This window comes from Hemicordylus capensis, chromosome 6 (genome assembly GCF_027244095.1).
Source record: "Hemicordylus capensis ecotype Gifberg chromosome 6, rHemCap1.1.pri, whole genome shotgun sequence".
Lineage (NCBI taxonomy): Eukaryota > Metazoa > Chordata > Lepidosauria > Squamata > Cordylidae > Hemicordylus > Hemicordylus capensis.
Window position 1 is genome coordinate 165,055,607 of NC_069662.1, and position 14,782 is coordinate 165,070,388.

General features: G+C 47.1%; 1 protein-coding gene across 19 annotated transcripts in view; it reads right to left on the minus strand.

The window, feature by feature from the left end:
- OBSCN (obscurin, cytoskeletal calmodulin and titin-interacting RhoGEF) overlaps window positions 1–14,782 on the minus strand; it is a 287,341-nt gene that overhangs the window by 5,062 nt on the left and 267,497 nt on the right. For all 19 annotated transcript variants that reach the window (XM_053262303.1, XM_053262302.1, XM_053262301.1 and 16 more), the window contains 6 exons: window positions 9,712–9,882; window positions 6,960–7,053; window positions 5,260–5,499; window positions 3,164–3,387; window positions 2,654–2,729; window positions 29–178 (listed from right to left, as the gene is read on the minus strand). In XM_053262303.1, the coding sequence (XP_053118278.1) occupies window positions 29–178; window positions 2,654–2,729; window positions 3,164–3,387; window positions 5,260–5,499; window positions 6,960–7,053; window positions 9,712–9,882 (955 nt within the window). The remainder of the gene's footprint in view (window positions 1–28; window positions 179–2,653; window positions 2,730–3,163; window positions 3,388–5,259; window positions 5,500–6,959; window positions 7,054–9,711; window positions 9,883–14,782) is intronic.

Consider the following 14,782-nt stretch of genomic DNA (forward strand, 5'->3'; position numbering starts at 1 on the left):
CCTTGAAAGAAGAGAAGGTTCTCCTTACCATGGATTAGATGAAAGTGTGCTTTGGAGGAATGAGACGGCTCCTCCAGAAAGCCCGGCGTAACATTTGTTGAGCTTGATTTTATCTCGCTTGACAAACCTCCCAAAGTCACAGGCAGCCTCAGGGCTGATGGGGTATTCAGCACTCAGCCTGAGAAGAACAGAGAAGAAGATTTTATTTTGTCTAATTAAGAAGTGTGTCCTTATTCCTCTTGTGTTCTGCTAGGTATCTCCGAATATGTACTCAGCGCCAGCCACTGTACAAAACAGCTAATTCTAATTTCCATCATATAAATGAGGTTCTTCAATCTGGAGGACAAAGCAAAACATTTTCTAAAGACACCTGGGGAGTCTATGGCTCATCTTCCACATTCAGTATCCAAACAGGATTAAGAGGTTCACAGAAGATGCCTGTTTGTGAGCACTCACCTTAGAAAAAGGCCTTAGTGGTGCATAGGAAATGGGAGGAGTTGAAGCCTCTTTTCTTTATGGCCCCTGAGATGATGATGGCACTCATGAGGGGTATGCAGTGGACATCTGGAACCCTCTTTTTTCTCTTAGAGGAGGACTAGAAAAGCATGATAAGGGGAGGAGGAGGGGCTCCTTATTTGTCTCTTTTCAGAAGACATTTTCTAACTTCCTCAAATAAAGACCAGGCCCAAGCTCTTTCATGATTAATGATATGAGGACTCGCCATCAGTTATTAAGAGAGGGAAGCTGGTACCTGAACTTTGCAGCTGTGTGCCTCCCTCCACTGCCTGGAGTGCTCTCAGGCATCAGGGCTGTGCCAGCCATTCCATACCATTGATGGCTCTGCTTGGTAGTGGTCCATGTTGCCCAAGCGCGGAGGGGGCAGGGAAGTTATTGCTGATCCTTCTCAGCATCCAGTGAGGCGTGGAGGCAAGGCCCCTCTCTGTTCCCTTCAAAGCCACTGAACTCTGTCAATGCCGCCGGTGTGCTCCCCGCTAACTGAGCAAAGAGGCACCTTTTAAAAGTGGGGATTCTCTTCTGTTTAGCAAGGGGAGATCAACGGGCCCTATCTAACCCCAAGACAGTATTCTTCCAGTGGCTGTGGCTGTTGCCTACCTTGTGTTTCTTTTTAGATTGTGAGCCTTTTGGGGACAGGGAGGCATTATTATTTATTTTCCAATGTAAAGCATGATTATTTTGAGAACTTTTGTTGAAAATTGGTATATAAATGTTTGTAGTAGTAGTGATAGTAGTGGAGGCTAGAGAAACCTGAGGGCACCTGACTGCCTCCCTTAAGACAGAGATGTTGCGCTTCTGTTTTGTGTTGAAGAGCCTGAGATACACGTACTCCCTTTTGCAGTGAAGAGCACCATATTGCTTACTGCCACCTTTGGGCATTCTCGGGAGCAAAGCCCCATTCTTTTGCCTTCCTCGGAGCTTGAGAGAGGGCTTTTTTATTGTTTGTCTCCCTACCTCATATAACTAAGAAATGGAAAAGGAGGAAGCAATTTTCTCACCAATTCTAGGCCAACGAAGGCTGGGTCCCTGAAAGTGAAAGTGAACGCGCCCTCCCCCCCAAGAGCAGACTGGACCAGAAGTGGGCAGGAATCTCCCCCCAATGGTCACAACTGCCATTTCAGATCTACTAATTTTTATAAACCCTGCCTCAAGCATGAGTGGGAGGAGATAACCCCTTTGGGTGGTAGCTCCACAGTTTAGGAACTGTCTACCCATGAGGATCTGACAGGCCCCACACATTTACAACTTTTAAATAACTCTTATGACCCACCTTTTTAGGCTAGCTTTTAATTGAAAACGTTTAACTGAACAGTTTTAGTATGCTGATTTTATATTATTTTAAGCCCCTGCTTTTTAGTTGTTTTTGATGGTCTTTTTAAAAAAATTGTATTCTTCATTTTTATGTTCGATTTTAATATAAATCACTGTGGGTAAAGCGTTTTTTAAAAGGTGTCATACAACTATTTTAAATCAATCCACTCTGGATACCCTCCTTCACCAAAAGAGAATGGCTGAATTTGCATAGTGGCAACAATTAAATATATAGGTGGTATTGTTTTTTGAGATACCAACAGACACCTGAACTCCCTTACAATATACTGAGCAAAAACAATTACTCGTCATTAGGCAGGAAATGGCTTTATCAGAGGATCACAGGGCAGAGACGGATCCAAACCCTCTTTCGAGTCCTCCCAAATTCTAAACTGGAATTTGGGAGGACTGAAAAGCAGGACAGAGAGAACAAGAGCAACAAAAAGGTAACTGAAAGGGAAAACTTCTCATCCCTAATCTCTGTATGCAACAGTATGGGGCAGAAAGGAGGAGGAGGAGGGATCACCTGGAACCGCCAGAGGGAGGATACCACTTTTGAATGCATTGTTAATTAAGAAGTGGTGTGTCATGGGAAACAAAAGAACCTTAAGAATGTAACAACATAAGAACAGCTCTGCTGAATTAGGCGCAAGGCCCATCTAGTCCAGCATCCTGTTTCACACAGTGGCCCACCAGATGCCTCTGGGGAGCCCACAGGCAAGAGTTGAGGGCATGCTAAATGTCCTCTGCATGTTTCATCCAGATGTGCTATGCTCCAGTGGGTTTTAAACTACACCACACAAAACTAGAAGGTTGGACAACTTACATGATGAACGCTGTTACACCAATTGCCCAGATGTCAGTTTGAGGAACAGCTCCTTTATCGGACAGGAGTTCTGAAGCTAAGAAGAGACAGTCATGTTAGAAAGCCTCCTGACAATCCGGCTCAAGAGCTACATATGAGATGATGGTGGTAATAATCTCCCCAAGGCTACAAAAGGAATATCTTCTTTGGAGGTCTTCAGGAGAGCCTTAAAGACCCATCTTTTTAGCCTGGCTTTTAATATCTAGTTTGAATTTTAATTTTAATGAGTTTTAATCTGGTTTACATGTTTTCTGATTTTGCTTGATGATGTGTTTTTGATTTTATGTAAACCACCCTGAGCCACTTTAGGAAGGGCGGCATGTAAAATGAATGAATGAATGAATGAATAAGTAAATATATAAAATTAATAATTATGATGACGACGACGATGTCCCTGTGTTCACTGTCTGGACCAGACCTTCTTGAACCTTAATTCATCCTGATGATGCATTCACAAGGCATTCTACTCACCCATAGTTTCCACATAGTCTGTGCACCCATCCAAGGTAATGACTCTGTCTGGTGTGTAGAACTGTGCATTGCCAAAGTCCAGGAGTTTAAGCAGATTTGGCTCAGTAATAACCATATTTTCAGACCTCAGGTCCAAGTGCAGGACATTCTGAGCATGGAGGTACTCGACAGCACTGAGAATTTGCCACAGATAGTCTCTGACTTCCACCTCCGAATAGGATGACCTAGGAAAGAGAAGCTAGTAGAACTTCAAAGCTTTCTTCATTCCCCACAATATCATATACTCTGCCGACGCTTACTGTGATTGGAAGAATTTTTCCCTGATAAGCCAGGGAATGGGTGGGTGGAACGGGGGGGCAGGGGGGGGGCGGGGGAGTTGGCATGTGTGTTCCATGTAATAATAGGGAGAAAAGGCAGCAGCAGCAACTAGAAACTTCACATAACAGCAAAGCAACAAGAAAGGCTCCCCCCCAGTCGCTTTAAAAATGGGGGAAACCTTAATGGCTTCAATAGAAAACCTGTTGGGCTACACACCAGCTGCGCATTGCCTTCTCCTCTGCCTCATTTTCCGAACCCTTCCTGTTGCTACTGAAACATCCCTGGACAGTGGCGAGTAGTGGCACTCCCTTCTCCTCTGCAGTAGCAGCTCATCCTAATGAGGCAGGGGGGAACCACAGGAGGCAGCTGAGGTTGCTCCTCTCTCTCCTGTTCCGTGCTGCATGCAGGCTGACCATTCATCAGGTAACTGTACAGCTCTACCTGATGAATGGCCAGCCTGCAGGCAGCGTGGCTGTCACGCAGGGCGGAAGAGAGCCAGCCACAGCCCTTGTTCCTTATGCACAGCTACTGACTTGGACTAAGAGTACAGGTGTAGCTTCGGGCTGTGAGAGCTAGAATTTCTGGTTCTCGGCTGGAGAGGAATGTGGGTAATGGCAAGGCAGACAGGAGAGGGGGTTGTCAGAATCAGAATCAGCTTTTATTTCGATCAATGGCCAGAACAAAAAACAAGCAAAAAAAGAAGGAGAGAGTAAGACATCATAAAATGGTAATACGCAACTTGCAAGCAATATAACAAAACTTGGCCACAGAGTTAGTACTCATACTATCAAATTTAGACAGTAATAAATCAAGATAAAAGTCATCTGAGCGGCCAGGAAAAGGCTTCAACAAGGGTGAAATAAAATGTCTGTGTTGTCTGTGAGGACAGTGTTAGGCGGGCTGGCCCCCACCATCACCCCAAAGGCCCGGGGCCCTCAGCGAGTGCTGTGTGTGGACAGCCGATGGCACCCGCCCACGATGGTTAGCATGCAGAAGGTTTCAGGTTCAAGCTGTGATATCTTCCACTAAATGTATCTTGGGTGGCAGCAGCCTGGGGAAGACCTTTGCTTGAGACCTGTGCGAAACAGGATGCTGGACTAGATGGGCCTCCTTGGGCCTGATCCAGCAGGGCTGTTTTGATGTTCTTATGTTCTGTTCTAGAGCACACGCTTGGCATGCAGAAGGCTCCAGGTTCAGCCCCGCCCTGCCCCTGCCCCTCCAACGAAGCATGTCAGGTAGCAGACTATTAAAAAGGCCTCCACCTGGGGCCCCGAAGAGCGGCTGCCACGGTAAATACCGTCGGACGAGGCAGGGGAGTCTTCTGACCCAGCAGCAGATCACTTCATGTGGTCATATGTTCTGGAGAACGTCTTTTAGGACAAAGGGCGGGGGGCAAAATGCAGGGAGGCTGCACTATTCCAACCCAGCAAAGCAGGGGTGAACCCCTCGGTACTAGGCGTTCGTACCAGAAAGGGGGCTTCTTTTGTAAAATACTCTGGCAAACCTGCTTGCACCAGCATCACTCTTCCTCAAAGGCAAGGATAGATTTTGTTTTCTATTGTGAGAGATTCTTCCATCCTCAAAGAAACCACAGGTGGTCTCTTACACATGGAAGAGCAGAAGATTTTATTGCCTCCAAGGAAGAACTATTTCGCTCAAAATGCATCAGGCCCAAGCATGTTTCCCAGCACTTTGGGGGCTGCCCCCATTTGTGGGGGCGGGGGCACAATCAGAGGTGCCATTGTTTCCTTAGCAGATGTTTCAAGAGGCAGGTTTACCTTCTGGCCAAGGCATGCAGCAGCTCAGGCCCAACGCAAAGTTCCACAATCAGCACCAGGTGGCGTGGGCTCACGTAGGCCCCCTGCAGCTGCCCAATGTTGGTGTGCTGGAGCTTCCTCAGGACGTGGTACTCCTGGAGCACAGCCTCCTTGTCTTCTGGCCTGTAGGGGATTATTTTGGCTGCCAGGGCATTTCCGCTGAGCTTCTCTCTGCACTGCTTGATGATGCTGAAGCGTCCCCTGCCCCAAGAGAGAGGCACACAAATCATGTGAACCAATGCCTCTTCTCACCTGGTGACCACAGCCCACGTGCCTTGAGGAGGAGGACATCTTACAAGACACTTGCACTTTGGGGCTACCACACCGTGAGGTCATTCACACCACCTCCCCGGGGAAGGTGGGTGGGGAGGCAAGCTCCTGCCTGCCTCCCCGTACACGATCCACCCTGCCCAATCTGCTCTGCCACTTGCCACGGCACAGGAGCGGCACCTCTGTGAGTGGCAGAGCAGGGAGCTGGAAAGGAAGTCCTCTGGCATCCCACAATGCACTGTGCCAGGAAGGCAGTGCAGGAATGCACTGTGCAGCACCACCACTGGGTGCTCTAGCTGCCCAACTTCCCAGCAGGCAGCCTGAGCAGACACACAACTGGGGACTGGAGTGGAAGGGTGTGCTCTACCTTGGTAATAGCCTGGGGGAAATTCTTGGGTTACTGGGCGGGGCAATACATGAGCAGCCACTGGGCAAAGGAATTTCCAGCAGGAAAGCCATGCAGGAGAAAAGTGCAATCCCCCATTCCTTGTGCACTGTGCTCCTGGCCAGATTGGTCCCCTACCCTGTGGCTGCTTTTTTAAATCTAAGAGGCAGTTCATTAGATACCTAAGTTAGGGGCCATCACATCCTCTGGCAGCAAATTTCATAAAGGAAGGACTTTTCCCTGTCCGTCCTCAATGTTCTGAAAATCGGTGTCATTAGATGACCCCTGGGTCAAGTCTCCTTGGCCTATAAAAGTCCTTGAAGTGGCACATAATACTGGCAAGTGTCTTGCTTGGATGAAAGGCAGGGCTGCAGGGGCTCCGTTTAGAGAGGGACAAGGGTTGGGGGTCTCCCACCTCTCACTTCAAACCACATCAGATTATTGCTCAGCAACACCTCTATTTCTGGCCAATGTGCTGATTCTACACACTGAATGCAAAAAATGTTACAATGGGGGGAATGAGCCTATGCACCAAGTCTGAATGCAAAGGTCAGACTTTGCTTTAAAAGGGTAACTGTTTGACCTACAAGGCAGGAAAAACTGCAGCTCATGCTCTGAAAATATATCACTGGCTTGCAATGTATTTATTTAACATTTCTATACTGCTTCATATGCAAGTCCCTACCCTAGGCAGTACACAAGCCAATTTAATTTAAATCAATCAATCAATCACAAAAAACCCAGTTATATAAAATTCATTCAGACTAGCTAAAAAGTGAACCAAATTAAAACCAAGTTTTAAAAACCCACCAGGTGCAAATCTGGGTGAACTATCAATGACTGGACTATTCTGAAAGAATGCAGCCAAATCTCCCCACTTTTATTCCCGGAGCTTCCTAATTACCAGACTGATTCCTGTGCACATAGAAATCTGAGGAACTGGCTCCTTGCTAAGGAGAGGTGAACAATCCTGCAGCCATTCCCTTGTGCAAACAGATCTCTGTACCTTTTGATCTCTGTCTGGAAGGCGTAGGTTTGGTGCTGCGTCGCCTGGGCTGGAGCCGTCATGCTGCCATCATCTAGGTCAGGAGACTCAAATGCTGGGGTGGAGGAGGGGAAAATACCAATGAGTGTTGAAACAGAGAAACGGTTCCTGGCCCAACGCAGATCCACAACGTCTCTTTCCAAGTGAAAGGTGAAAGTAAACACTTAGGACTCATTTCAGAAATTGCAGAACAGGTTTGCGCTTACGAATCCCTCCGTAGGGATTCTCCTGGCTTCTGTTTTCTTTAAGGTTTTCTAGACGGTTTTGCAGAACTGTAAACTTTTCTCACCAACCCAGTGTGTAGCAACGGTGACAAAGTTGAATTTGATGCTCGACATCATTAGGAAAAGGAACCCAAATAAAACTGTGAATACTGCATTATAATGCTTTTATATAATAAATATATGGCACGCCTACATTTGAAATACAGTGTGCTGTTCTGGTCACTGCCTCTCAACATCGATATTACAGACCAGATTTTGTGCTGCAAAATGCACAAAAGATGGCAACCAAAGCAGAGCACCCTCCATGCATGGAAAACCGACTGCATGTGAGGCCTTTTAGTTCATCATTAAGGTGACCAAGAGGGGGCATTGAATGAGGCTTAAAAGCTTATTCAATTGATGGAGAAAGTGGATAGACAGAAGTTTCCTTCTCTCTCTCTGCACTAGAACAAGGGGGCATCTAGTTAAACTGGCTGGTAAGGGATTTAGGATGGACAAAAGGAAGAACTTTTGCATAATTAATCTATGGCATCTGCTGCCACAAGATGCAGTGATGGCCACTAGCTTAGATGTAGCAATGTGCACAAATCAAAAGCCGTGATTTGATTAGAATTCAAATCAAAAAGTGTTGTTTCAATTTGAATCTGAATTGAATCAGCCCGAAACAGGTCGATGCAGTTTAGAATCGGATTCAATTCGATTCCAAATCTATTTGACCTGTTTTTAATGTTAAAGCCTGGGAGGAGAGGCCCCTTTTATGATTTTTAGAAGACAAAAAGAGGTGCCAAGGTGCCAGGACCTCACCTTTGAAAAGCAGAGAGCACAGCAGGGTGGAAGGGAGGCGGTGACCCAGCCCGCCATCGCCCCACTGGATGCTCATTTTAAATAGAAAGAGGCACGGAGGTGCCTTTGAACGGCTCTTCAGGGGTGCCAAGGAGCAGTAACTATTGCAGAGCATGCAGTGGGGATGGAGGCAGCAACCCGACCCACCACCCCGCTTTGGCCTGCTGGCAACTGGCCTGGCCTCCACACCCGCACAGAGGCCATTAGAATGCTCTTGTGCCAGAGCACCATGCTGCTCATTCTAATGGCCTCCACACATGCGTGGAGGCCAGGTCAGCGGCCACTGGTCTGTGGGGGGTTAGTGGGATTCCCAAGCTGTGCGCCCTGCAATAGCTACCACTCCTCTGTGCCAGCGGCACTGCCAAGGAGCAGTTCAAAGGTGCCTCCGCACCTCTTTCATTTTAAAAGGAGCAGGCTGCTGGGGAATGGCAGTTCGACCTGCGGCCTCCCTCTGATATGCTGTCTGCCCTTCAAAGGTGAGGTCCTGGCACCTCAGAGCCTCCTCCTGTCTTTTAAAATGATAAAAGGAGGCTCTCCTCCCTCTTCCTCCACCCTCTCCCCATAGGCTTCAGCATTAAAATACAGGTTGAATTGAACCGAATCAAATCAGCCGGATTTGAATCAAACCACCCCTTTTAGAGGTGATTCTATTTGAATTAGAATCGTTTGAATTGGCCAGATTCCAGTTGAATAGATTCAAATCCGAGTCGCTTCGGGCACCCCTAATTAAGATGCTTTCAATGGGACTAGGCAACTTCATGGGGGGTAGGTCTATCAGGTGCTAGTAGTCTTGACAGCTGTGTGCTACCTCTAGGCTCAGAAGCAGGTGCAGAGGAGCAATGGCAGGAGAGAGGGTATGCCCTCACCTCTTGCCTGTGGGCTTCTCAGAGGCATTTGGTGGGCTTCTGTGGGAAACAGGATGTCAGACTACACAGGCCTTGGGCCTGATCCATCAGTCATCTTCTTCATGCAGTTCTTAGTAGGTTTTCTTTCCTCGGCACAGGTGAGTGACAAGCAAAGCCACCGTCAACAGGGCTGAGGAAGAAAACTACATTGCTAAAGGCAATGGGAAGCCATTTGTGCACAAGCTAGCTCAATGCTATGTGAGCCATTTGCTGGATCCCGGATCTTGCCTGCTGCCTTGTTAATGTTACACGTATTTTCACACAGGCTAAGTATACAAGCCACCATGTAAATTAACTCCGCCCCAAACACTGTGTTTGTTAATGCAATATGACTATTCTTAAGAAATTGCAGAGGCTTACATTTGTGCTACGCTTTCAAAAAAGAAGAGAAAAGAAAAACCAAGTGACAGCCAGAAGTCATTGGAGCAGCCAGGCACAAAGTGAGGTACCAACAACCATGCCTGAGAGGCTTAAAACACTGGGGGGGGGGGTTGCTGTATCTTGAACCAGGGCCAAGCCCAGGCACCTTGACCCTGTGCCCCCAGGGTAGCTCTCAGGCAGAGGGAGCTTTTGGCCTTATCTTTGCTGCAACACCGCTTAGATGATGGCCAGAAAGTTGCTGCTGCTCATCAGCTCAGCCAGGCCAAGAGACTTGGGGAACCAGCACCAGAAGGTTCCTCCAGGTCTACACTTCTGAAGAAGAAATCCCAGTCACTCTTCCCATTTGGACCATGAGGGTACCTGCTGGATCCTTTTCACCAATTTTCACTTTGGCAGATGGGTTGCTGTATGGACCCACACCGGCCTTGCTGACGCAGGCGATCCGGAAGGAGCACACTAAGCCCCGAGGGAGATGTTCGACCGTGTAGCAGCAGTCGGCGATATCACTGGCCACAGTCTTCCATTCCCCATCTAGGCCAATGAAAGGGAAAGGGAAAGAGGACTTCTGGAACTGGGTGGACCACATGTAATGGCCCCACATCTTAATGGATTACTGACAGGATATGCTTGGAGGATCAGGATTTCCAGAAAAAGGGGCTTTTCAACTAGAGCAGCAGTATATGCAGTTTCCAAGACAATCTGTTGCAATTTTAGGCAGAGGTATTTGTTTTAGATAGGGCAAGACATTCAATGAGATGACGCCCACATGACATTCAATATACTACTTCATACCTCCCACCCACCCCCATGGCCCTTTTGTTCAAATATATTGAGATACAGATATCCTGCCCCTAATCCCTGCCCCCTTTCATTTTTTCTGTCCTGTTGTGGTCTCTTCTTTACCATATTTTGCTGGATCTAAAACAAAACCTGTTTGGTCAGAGGCCTTAGCAGGGCAGGGGGGAAATGGAGCATTGGTCACTTATGTGAAGGCTTCTTCTTGCAGCTGCATCTGAGGACATCTGAGTGGGTTATCCTCTCCATGAGCCATAGTCCGGCTCAAGGCAGGACTATGTAAATTAGACAAGAGCCTTTAAGAGCCTGAGCAGGATAAGCCCACCCAGTTCTTTTAGGCTAAGTAGCAAAATGGAAGTAACCTTGAAAGAAGTCCAGCAATAACAGAGGAAAAAACACAACTGGTAAGATAACGGACCTCTATGCAGAGAAAAAACACACAACCTTGCCTCTCGATTTCCCATAAGTAGGCGTGAGCATTGCTTGGGTGGGTCCAGATATCCTTGGATACAGCTGCAAGAAGAAGCCTTCACGGTAAGTGATCAATGCTCCGTTCTCTGCAGCTGCCTCCAAGGACATCTGAGTGAGTGGGACATACCACAGCCCTAGGAACCACTGATTCGGAGGGAACACTCATGCCTACTCAGGGGAAAGCACTTGTTGGAGGACCCATCTACCAAATGATGCTTGAGCTGATGCGTATGAGTCTAGCTTATAATGTCTTGTAAATGTTTAGGGTGCTTTCCATGTGGTGGTCCGACATCTCTCTTGAACAGGGGCATTTTGGGAAAATGCCGCCGATGCAGCAGCCACTCTGGCGGAATGTGCGAAAATCTTGTTGGGTGCTCTGAGATGTTGAGTCTCATATGCTAGTGAAATGCACACCTTGATCCACCGGGCGATGGTTGTTGAGGAGACCGGTTGTCCCACTGAACTCAGAAGGAAAGAGACAAACAAGAACTCTGTGACTCTAAATTCTTCAGTACGTTGCAGGTATATCTTGAAGCATCTGTGCACGTCCAATTTATGTCATGCCTTCTCTGACTGATGGGCAGGCTTAGGACAATACAATGGTAAGACGATGTCCTGTGACTAATGAAAAACTGAAGGTATCTTTGGTCACACAAGAGGATCAGGAATATGTCTGGCTGAGTTCTTGGAGAAACCGCAGAGGTTTTTGTGTGCAGAGAGTGCCCTGAGCTCTGTTACACTGCAAGCCAATGTAATTGCAACTAAGAAAGCTAACTTAAGAGACAAAATCCTGAGGGGCATGGAACGTAATGGCTCAAAAGGTGGATCTTGGAGCACCTTTAAAACCATGTGTAGATTCCAGGAGGGGAAGCAGTAAGACTGCAGGGGGTGATAGTAAGGCCATGCCTCTGAGAAAACATTTTAGATGGGGATGAGACTGTAAGGATTTTCTGGAAGGCCCAGCAATGAGACCCATCAAAGAAGCTATCTGGAGTTTTAGTGTGTTTGCCCTCAACCACTTTTCCAAGCCCTCCTGCAAGAATTGAAATAGATGCTTCATTGTGGCTTCATCCCATGGAACTGAGTTCCTCGCAGACCAAGGCCCTCCACGCACATTGGTATATCCTATTAGTAGACACACACCTCAATGCCAAAAGCATGTTCAGAACAGAGCTGGAGTAACCATAGGTCCTTAACATGTGCCATTCAGTTTCCAGGGGGCTAGCTTTATCCAGCTTGGATCTTGATGATGTACTGGGTCTTGTCACAACAGGTCCTCTGTTATAGGTAGTAGCAGGTGTTCTGATGTTGACAAGTTGTGATGTTGACAGGTTGTGGAGTTGCGCAAAGCAAGGCCTCCAAGGCCAATAGGGGGCCACCACTATGACCTCCGCCCTGAGAAGATATATCTTTTGAAGCAGACGACTGAGAAGAGGAGTTTATTATTTATTTCTTACATTTCTAGCTCTTCTAATATATCTTCTATATATTAGAAGCGGAGTTGGTGGGAAAGCATATAGGAGGGCATTTGGCAAGGGAGCTGTCAATGCATTCGCCACCTCTGTTTGCCTGCAATGAAACCTTGTGAAGAAGCACAGTAGTTTCGTATTGTGTGGAGTTGCAAAGAGATCGATCTGCTGCAGGCCAAACTGGGATGTAATCAGATGGAAAACCAACTGTTTGAGTTCCCACTCCCCTGGTAGGATGTCCTTGTGGCTCAGCTAGTCTGAGGTTGCCCTGAACATGATGTGCCATAATGGAAACTACATGCAGCTCCACCCATTGAAGTAGAAGAGTCACCTCTGAGTGCAGAGATCTTGATCTTGTCCCACCCTGTCTGTTTACATGGGCCTTTGTGGTGATGTTGTCTGTCTTCACCAGCATGTGACGGTTCTGCAAGGTGGATTGAAAAGCTAGAAGCGCTAGCCTGATTGCCCACAACTCCAGCCAACTAGTCAGTAGACCATGTGCCCTGGGCTGACAGATGAAAACAGTGTGCTTCCCAAACCCTTATTGCTGGCATCTGTTGTTACAGTTACTTGGGGAGGATCTAGGAACTCCTTGCCTATCAAGAGGTTCCTGTGGGCGATCACCAACATAGAGATCGTAAAACAATTGGGGGTACTTCAACTAACTTACTCGACTGCAGTGTCCTGATTATGGGGCAAGAGAAACCACTGGAGTGGGCGTAGATAGAAGTGTGCCATTTAGGTGCAGGACCCGGTGCCGGCGCCAAAGAAGCAGTTTCAGGCAAAAGAGACTCCTCAAGCAAGTATACCTTAAGGTGCACCACACGGTTTTTCAGCGTTTGCTTATTAAAGGTTACGCAGATGGAACAGGCTTTCGTATCGTGCGTTTTCCCCAAACAGAATAAGCAGAGGGTATGGCCATCCGTTGAGGGGATTTTGCCATGGCAATTGCCACATCTCTTGAAAGTAGTTTTGTCCTTACCGGACTTGCCTAAGCCACTCATATTTGCCAAAAGAGAAGCCATCCGTAAAGAAATTAGATACTCATCCGTTCTGTGGTCAAAGGGAGAGACCGAGATTGCGCCAAACCCAAGGGAATAATAAAATGCGTCGTCAAAGTCCATATCCAGAAGTTGATAAAGGAGAAAGACTGAAATACCGCCAAATCCAAAGGAATATCCAAAGAATCATCAAAGTCCGTTTCCAGTAGCCAGTAGATCAAATTTTAAGAACAACAAACTTTCCTCTGAGGAGCAAACTGTTTCCAAGGTATGATTGCTATGGCGGTCAGAAAGAAACCGAATAAAGGGATGCCCAACCACCACTAGGCGGAACTGCAGTCACGTGCAACTGGCGGTTGCCAGAATCGCGAGGAGCTAACTAATTCTTCCTGAAGCTGATCTGCGCAGGCACAGAACCCACTGTTGATGAATGATAGAACCACTACCCAAATCACTCCTGTTGTTCAAGACTTGCAAAGCTGCCATCAGCAGGGTCTGGAGACACTCCGGAGGTAGAAACAGTCTGTCCTGTGTATCTATTAAAACGCCGAGGTATAAAGGTTGATGTGAAGGTTTTAAGTGACTTTTCTTGCAGTTTATCAGGAAGCCATGATTTTTCAGTGCACTGAGGTCTTGTTGGGCAGTGTGTAGTGATGGGGATTTGATAAACAAATCGCCCAGGCATGCGAATACCCAGACTCCTTGAAGGCATAGGTGCACTATTATTGACATCAGGATCTTTGTGAATGTGTGTGGGGCTGACAGGCCAAAGGGAAGTGCTCTGAAAGTGAACCCCTGCATACCGGAAACAAAGCAGATGACAACTAAAGGGATGAATCAGAATATAGAGGTAGACCTCCCTGAGGTCGACTGATTCCAGCAAGTCCAGGTGCTGAAGGGCCTCTGCAGTTGACCTCAGAAACTCCATCCTGAATCTGCATTTTTTGACTCAATGATTCAGATACTGAAGATGCTGTAGAAGCCCTGATGGCCAAAGAAGCTACATCAGGGAGGAGAGGAGAGCTGGTCTTGTGGTAGCAATCATGACTTGTTCCCTTAGCTAAGCAGGGTCTGCCATGGTTGCATATGAATGGGAGACTAGAAGTGTAAGCACTGTAAGATATTCCCCTCGGGGGATGGAGCCATTCTGGGAAAAGCAGAAGGTTTCAGGTTCCCTCCCTGGCAGCATCTGGCATTGCTCTGGAACAACACCTGAATTATTGATCGATGTAAATAAATTAGCTAGAACTAAAGCCCACCATTCTATATTAGATTTTAATAGTTCAGGAAGAATAAGATCAGGACCAGGAGCTTTTCCATTTTTAAGGTGACCTATTAGATCCGTTATTTCAGCGGGCGTAACAGAAGGCCAACGGGGCAACTCCCCAATCAGAGGGGGAACAAAGATCTGGCTAGGCTGGGCATCATTATAGACAGCAAAAAAGTGAGATTCCCACGATCTAGCCGGAATTTTACAAGGGATATTAACCCGGCCGGTTGCCTAAACCAATCTCCAAAAAGTGTGGCAATCTTTATTAGTAGTGGCCATGATAAGCTTGTTCCAGACATTTCTCAATGCTTGTTGTTTAGCATATTTAAGACTACGTTTGTATGCCTTTTTAATCTGATAGTAGATTGATGGGACTGTTTGTTCTGTACCCGATCTGTATTCTCTATAGATATGCAGCAGTTGTT